The 8,307-nt window shown below is 41.1% G+C and overlaps 1 protein-coding gene across 1 annotated transcript in view; it reads right to left on the bottom strand.

The window, feature by feature from the left end:
• Positions 3,830 to 8,307, bottom strand: part of TPH2 (tryptophan hydroxylase 2) — a 101,248-nt gene continuing 96,770 nt past the window's right edge. Inside the window, exons 10-11 of the mRNA XM_005679722.3 lie at positions 5,318 to 5,451; positions 3,830 to 5,188 (exon numbers count right to left, since the gene is read on the bottom strand). Of these exons, the coding sequence (XP_005679779.2) occupies positions 5,014 to 5,188; positions 5,318 to 5,451 (309 nt within the window). The 3' untranslated portion in view covers positions 3,830 to 5,013. The remainder of the gene's footprint in view (positions 5,189 to 5,317; positions 5,452 to 8,307) is intronic.

The following is an 8,307-nucleotide window of genomic DNA, read 5'->3' as shown; positions in this document are numbered from 1 at the left end:
TGTAACTCAGATCTTGTTTACAACCCTCCAGTGACTCCACTGCATTGAGAGTCCACCCGACCTGCTCTGGAACCCTGTATTATCTCATCCTTGCTTCCCAGGCTGTCATTTTATCCTTCCTCTCCAGCCCACTGGCAATCTGTCTTCCGTGAACACATCCATTTCTGCCTATGATCTTGCTGTTCCCTCTTTCAGAGGACACTCTTTCCATGGCTCTCTTCATGCCTGGCTTCTGCTTATCCCATGGTTCTTAGTCAAATGCCATCTGCTCAGAAATGCTTTCCCTGGCCGGCTTATTCCCTCCCCATTCCATTGCTCTGTATCACATCACTCCAACTATTTTCTTCATAAAATCTGTCATGATCTCAATCTGGTTTTTTGCTGATATCTCTCTATTAGAATATAAGTTTGAAGTGGGCATAAACCTCTCTGCCTAATTCATCACTATATACTCAGTGTTGAGAACAGTGCCTGATGCAGCCCCTGATATGGTCTAAGCCATATCTGAACATTTTGAGACCATGAGTGACATTATATAGACTCACCATTTCATGTTTCAGAACTGGTTTATTTTGAACACGTGCAAATCTAATATGAGAAGAGCAATATATTACTATTAATTCCCTTGCCTCTTCCCAGAAAATGGCAATCTGCATAAGAATAATTTTCCCAAATAAGAGAATGTCTTTGGAAATTGAAGAAGAAGGGGGGGGGGGGGGAAAAAACACTCAGACACACTAGAAAACTCTGGACTGCTTTCTTTTTCATTATAAGTAAGACAAGGTTCACGAGAGTAAGCATCAGGGCTTGATTCTTTAGAAGTTGAAAATTAGATCAAATGAATTAGAGGACAACTACATCTTGTGTTAATGTTTTCCTTCTCAAATGAAGAAAATGAGATGATGTGAGCCATGACTGCATTTGAAAATGAAACTTTGTATTTCTATTTGCTTTCACGTTAAAGCACACTGTTTTTCATTTTCAAACTTTTCATGTTGGAAAATGTTGCAATACATTACATTCATTAGGCGCAGGCCCATTTACCATGTGCAAGAAAGACAGGCATGAATATATCATTCCCATAAAGCATCATCTCTAAATTACACAGTAAATAAATGAGACTAAGCCAGACACTCGTTTCACAATTCTTAACACTAATGTAAAAAAAAATTTTTTTAACCAGCCTGGGTCACAGTTACCCACTCTTAAAACCAGCAATTTATGGAGAGGGAGATGGGATGGAGGTTCAAGAGAGAGGGGACATATGTATACCTATGGCTGATTGATGCTGATATTTGGCAGAAGCTAACACAATTTTGTAAAGCAATTATCCTTCAACTAAAAAATATTTTTTTAAAAAAACCTGCAATTTACGAACAATCTATTAGGGCAAATAAACTGATCATCCAGGAATACACTGGTTGACTGACCCCAACTCATAACAGATAAGAACGCTTTAAGGAAAAACTGAACTAATCAGATTCTGGCTGGTTTTTGCAAAGGATGATACATAAGAAACCTGGTCTTACTAGGAACCTTGGGCTGATTTCTGATTAGCTGATTACAGAAGACAGCAGCAAAGCCACAATAAAGTAGCGATTCACAGCGAGATGACAGTGAGCAAGTATCTTTAAATTTATAATTGCCCTTGGATCTATATAATTTAGCTTTAAGTCAGGAGGCATAATTGAGACAAATGGTTGCACTGAGCAGGTATCAGATATGACAAGAATCTGGCTGTGATTATTTTGTTGTACTATTTCCATTTGGGGACTTTTTCTGCCAACACTTCTCCTCTGATGGCTATTAAACTTTACAGGACTTTTCCCATTATTAGTTGTAGTGGCATTTGCATGTTAAATGCTCACAACAAATGAAAACCACGATTCCATTGTTTCACATGCCGAGAACCATGGTTACTGCTATTCCAAATGGAGAACAAATCTAAAAAGAATCAAGTAATTCCTCCTCCTTTGTATGATACCCCTATAAGCCTGTGGGAAAGCCTTGCAACTCTTCTATTTTTGAAACAACATAGGTTTTTGCCCATGTAAGAAAACTAAGGATGCCACTATAGCTGGTCAGAAGACAGATCAACTGTTATTTTTGTTGAGGGAGTTTCTCTATAATTAAGTACAGTTCTTCCTTCAGTACATTTAACTAAGAAACTCCCCTTTCACTGGGGCTAGAAGGGAAAAGCTTGATGGCTACTTTTGGGTTTTTGGTCTTTTACTGAATTACAGTGACTGTAATATAAGTGTAGGTATATAGTATTCACAACTTTTAAAGATTACGCTCCCTTTATAGGTAATGTAAAATATTGCCTATATTCCCCTTGTTGCACAGTATATCCTTGCAGCTTATTTTGAACTTACTGCTCTGTACCTCTTAATCCTCTACCCCTATCTTGCCCCTCCCATCTTGCCCTCTCCCCTGGTAACCACTATTTTGTTCTCTATGTAAGTCTGCTCCTTTGTTGTCATATTTACTAGTTGATTGCATTTTCTCATTTCACATATAAGTGATATCACACAGCATTTGTTTTTCTCTGGCTGGCTGATTTCACTTAACATAATGCCCTCCAAGTCATCCCTATTGCCACAAAAGGTAAAATATTATCTAAAGCAACACCAAATTATGGGAACAACAGGAAAAGCAGAGATTAAGAGTGCCTTAGCCAATTTTCTCCTTTGAGAAAATTCAGCAACCAGTTCCGGAAATTTCTTACTGTTCCTAGTCTCTCTTAACTGTTTATGGGAAATTTCTGGATTCATTGATCTGGGTTATCATTCTAGATTAGTATTTATAAGTAATTATTCAGGGTCATCTAGATCTAACAAAACAAGATGTAAGAAACTAGGTCTTTATGGATTTAGAAAATGATTGGAATTTACAACTACTTGATCATTTCAGATTTTATTTGGGTTCAGCTTGCTCATCATTTCTCTACCACTGATAATTTTTCAAGGCACTACTCTTTCAGCTCAGATAGCATTTAAACTGCATGATTCTCACATTCTAACCATCAAATCCCTTCTCAAAAACTTCATTGTTTTGAGAATCCTTCAAAAATGAAAGAGCCTCAATCATCAAGATAACCAAGAGTCAAACGTCTGATTTCTCATTGTAATTTTACCTCACTCTGATGTATATTTTAATTTTCTCACATTCTTCTTGAATATATTTATTCCCAAAATTTCTGACTTGTAACAGGCCATGCAACAGTATGAATTAGTCTAAAATTTTATGAAATTTCCTATTTAAAGAACATACTTGCTGCTAAGTCGCTTCAGTCGTGTCCGACTCTGTGCGACCCCATAGACGGCAGCCCACCAGGCTCCCCCATCCCTGGGATTCTCCAGGCAAGAACACTGGAGTGGGTTGCCATTTCCTTCTCCAATGCATAAAAGTGAAGAGTGAAAGGGAGGTCGCTCAGTCATGTCCGACTCTTTGCGACCCCATGGACCGCAGCCTACCAGGATCCTCTGTCCACGGGATTTTCCAGGCACGAGTACTGGAGTGGGGTGCCATCACCTTAGAAGTAAATATTTTAGAATTGCTAACTTAAAAGTTATTCTGTAGCCTTATTCTTCTCTACTTTTTCTCATCCTCTCTCTCCTCAACCCAGTATTCTGCGCTCCTAACGCAGATTAGAGGAACAATGGCTGCATTTGTTAAGGGAATCAGAAGCTAAAATTCATTCACTCATTCAGCAATTATTTGTTCACTTAATCACCTCTTATAGCAAGAGATGACTGAAATTTACAGTGCATCATTATTTTTTTTCATTATTGGAGTATAGCTGCTTTACAATGTTGTATCAGTTTCTGCTGTACAGGAAAGTGAATCAGTTGTAGGTATACATATATCCCCTCTTCCTTAGATTTCCTTCCTGTGGTATATCACTATCACTTACCTAAATTTGCCCAAACTTTGGGCCAGTGGCCAGACTCCCAGAGACCTAGCATGATTTGGGGTTGTGAGAGGAAACATCTGTACTGTGGTCAACCCTTGATAACAAGCCAAGTCCTATTTACTGATAAACATTAGTTCTGATAAGCATTACTTTCCCTTCTATGACTACACATCCTAGGTACATACATACACCAAGCTGAATGTCTTAGCAATCCAAAAGTGAGATGTGATGGGCTGTTAACATTGATGCTCGACTAACCGTGCTACTCCGAGCAAATCACTTAACTCTCTGTGACTCAATTTCTACACCACTGAAATCAAAGCTCTATGAATATTATTATTCTACAAGAGAAATGGGTTAAACACCTGAGCAGAGTAATCACTTTATTTCAGCATAAAATTCACACTTCCAAGATTTATTCTCTACTGTTTAGTCTTTCCTAATGTCCATTCTGGAAGTATTTTCTTCCAAAATATTTTGGGAAGCATGCCACAACTCAGTTTCTATAAGGTCAATGCAATCTATATATTCTATGTGTGAAAAGTTTACTTTTCTTACATTGTATAAATAATCATCCTGAAAACCATTCCAACTAGTGTGTTCACTATCCATTTTTGAAAGAGAATACTGAATCTTTTAGTAATGTGATAGGAAGTTTCATACAATTCTGAGTTTATCTCAAATAGTGCTGTGAAAACACTCACACTGGAGAAAATAGAAACAGTTTACTGCTATTTTCATTTTATCTAATGAACACAAGGAAAGGCTCTGATCTCAGAAAGAAAAAGTCACAAGCTAGAGTCAGAAGAGGGCTATTTGTTACTAATTTTCAATAGCTACAGTTTAGCTAAGGACACTAAGCTGGAATGTCAAATTTATTTAAGACATTTAAACCTGCTCCATACGAGTGGCTATCTGCCATTGGGTTCTTTATGGTGTTTCGCACATTATCACAGTAAGTTACAAGTAGGTAGGAATACACAGAATTTCGTGCTTACTAGCCAAGCCATGACACAGAAAGCTATTGGTGTTATATGACACTGAATTGTTGTTAATTCCCCAAAAGATCATGCTGGCAGTGACACGGGTCCCAGGCATCAAATCCCCAGATACTGGTTCATTTTGTTCAAGGCATCACACACGGTGTTCAAATCGCTGCGGAGGTCCTGCACGACATTTTCAATACTCCTGGTGTCCTTCAGAATTTCAATACTCTGAGTGTAGGGATTGAAGTAGACTGAGAAGGGACGGGTAATTGACTTTGCAAAGTCCCTGCAAAATAAACAGAACAGAGGAGAATATGAGATCAACCCTAACAGGTTCAGGAGACAGATATAAGGAAGGAACAGAACCAGCAAAATAAAAAGGCATGTTCTCTAGATGGAAGCAAAAGAAATTTACCTCATCTTTTCTTTGGCTTCTTCAAAACTTTCTGAAACAAAGTAGGCTTCCTGGAAGGTGGTGATAAGGCATTCCTGCAAGCAGGTTGTTTTGGGGTCAAAGGCTTTCACACACGCCTTGTCAGAAAGAGCATGCTGCAAAACACACCGTGAAGCCTGTTAAAGTCCCTGATGAGACTGCCGAAGGGCCACCAGCTCACACTCCTCCAGAGCAGCTCCATCCTGCCACAGAACTGCCCAGTTACTCATCCACCATGGCACGGGGGACTCTCCCCAAGGCAGGGGAAACGGACTGTGAAGGGTTTGGAAGTCTGTTAGTAGCTGAGGGGGCAAAAAGGAGATAATGGCATTATTTTATTTACTATTAACCAAATTCACACTGAAGGACCGTTCAGAGCTGGAACCCCACAGAATGTGCATGCGTGCATGGTCATGTCAGGCTCTGTGACCCCACAGTCTGTGGCCCACCAGGCTCCTCTGTCCGTGGGATTTCCCAAGCAAGAACACTGGAGTGGGTTGCCATTTCCTTCTCCAGGGGATCTTCCCGACCCGGGGCCAGAACTGCCTCTCCTGCATCTCCTGTGCTGGCAGGCGGATTCTTTACCTCCACATCACCTGGGGAGCCCAAGTCCACAGAAATGGAATTTTAAATCTGTGCTATGAATAGAAGCAGGAGAGAGAACAAATACGGTCTTAAATTTATTGCTATAAGCAATGGACTGGAATTTCCCTTAAATGGCAGAAGTAATAATTACCTGCGTGGAGAGGTAATTGGGACTCTTGACTGAACTATTTGTGGACTCATTGTGAGACATTTTGAGGCCAGGTACTACGTATCAGCAGAGGCTGGAGTGGGCCTGTATATTTGAGGATACATGCAAAGCATTCATTTACCTTCCCTCAAGCACAGCAGAGCAATATACACCAGATAAATATTGCCAGGTGGGGAAAAAAAAAAAAAGCTAATATTAATAGCTATACTTATGCTCAGAGCAGACATGACGGACACAGGAAAGCTAATGCAGGTACCCTGTGAACCATCATTAGCCCTGTTCAGTTCACTCCATGACTGGCACTAAGAACAGCAAGCAACAATGAATGATTGTATTCAAGATAAATCCAGTGATGCTAAAAGTCAGCACTCATTTCCTGCCACCTGCCTATTTATAGACCCTGGATCTGTGGTTCTCACACAGAATGTGCCTAAGAGTCACTGAGGAGCTTGTAGAAAATGCAGAAACCCAGGCCTCAATTTTATTTGGAAGGTCTGGATAAATCCCAGAAGTCAGCATTTTAAAGGCATCCAAGGTGATTCAGACAGGTGGATATAAATTATATTTTGAGAAACACCCCTTTAGATTCCTTCCTTCTTAATTTAAATGATAAACTGGTTGGGAGAGAGAGGCAGAGAGAGAAAAGGTAGCAGAAACAGCCTTGAACCGAGAGTTAGAAAACCTATTTGCAGGGCAGGAACAGAGACGTAGACATGGAGATTGGACTTGTGGACACAGAGCGGGCAGAAAGGGTGGGATGACTTGGGAGGTTAGGATCAGCGTGTATACACCACCATGTGTGAAATAAATAGCTAGTGGGCAGCTGCTGGGTAGCACAGGGGCCTCAGCTTGATGCTCTGTGCTGACTCGGAGGGGTAGCATAGGGTGGGGAGATGCGAGGGATGCTCAGGAGGGAGGGGTGTGTGTGTGTGTGTGTGTGTGTGTGTGTGTGTGTGTCTGTGTGTGTGTGTGTAGTGTAGTGTAGTGTGAGAGAGCTGATTCACATTGTTGTACAGCAGAAATCAACTCAACACTGTAAAGCATTTACACTCCAATAAAATGGGCTTCCCTTGTAGCTCAGGTGGTAAAGAATCTGCCTGCAGTCCAGGAGACCCGGGTTCGATCCCTGGGTTGGGAAGATCCCCTGGAGAAGGAAATGGCAACCCACTCCAGTATCCTTGCCTGGAAAATCTCATGGACAGAGGGGCCTGGAGTGCTGCAGTCCATGGGATCGCAAAGAGTCAGGCATGACTTAGCAACTAACACTTACTACTTAAAATAAATAAATAAGAATAAGTGGTAAATTACAGAAAAGAAGGAAAGAAAAGAAAACGTGGACTCTAGTCCAGGTGTTGCTGCTAACTGGATAAACTTGGCAGATGATTTCACCTCTCTGGACCCCCGTTTCCTGAGTGTCCATGAGAAGTCTGGGCTGGCTGATTTCTGAAGGCACTCTATTCCAGCCTCTGGTCCACCCAAAGCACTTCTCAATCTCTAACTGCTAAGGTTTTCCCGGAGAAACACAGAAAAACCTTTCCTGTTCAATACTCCTGCTGCATTCCCCCAACAATTTCACACTGCTTGGAATGATTTGTAGCCTTCTGTGAAGAAGGCTGTGGTTCCCTAAGTGTGAAAATACAATAGTGAACGCAAGGACTGACGGGTGAGAGAAAGGGCACACAGTCCGACCCGGGGTGAGATTTGCTTTCCCGCCAAGGCCCATTGTCCAGATCAATGCGGGTGTGAATCAGGGAATGCAGAGGGCCCCATAGAGTGAACTAACTTTTTCTTGGCCCACAGAACCACTTCATCATATGTGCAAGGTCACTACACCAGCACACGCATTTGTGCTATACTCAGTGCAGTGCAGTAAACATCAGGGGATTCAGGGCTCCACATGACTAACAATTCTGTCCACATTTTCAAAACAACTTCACAGTTTCAAGAAACAAAATGTGCTTTGATGAGAGCTGTTGCTCCTCTTGGGGATGGTCTTGATCCGTGTCTCCTGTACAATATCATGAACCTTCGTCCATAGTTCATCAGGCACTCTGTCTATCAGATCTAGTCCCTTAAATCTATTTCTCACTTCCACTGTATAGTCATAAGGGATTTGATTTAGGTCATACCTAACCTAAATCACTTTTCTCCACTTTCTTCAATTTAAGTCTGAATTTGGCAATAAGGAGTTCATGATCTGAGCCACAGTCAGCTCCTG

Source organism: Capra hircus, chromosome 5 (assembly GCF_001704415.2).
Source record: "Capra hircus breed San Clemente chromosome 5, ASM170441v1, whole genome shotgun sequence".
NCBI classification, from domain to species: Eukaryota; Metazoa; Chordata; class Mammalia; order Artiodactyla; family Bovidae; genus Capra; species Capra hircus.
This window is presented reverse-complemented; position numbering and strand designations above follow the sequence as displayed.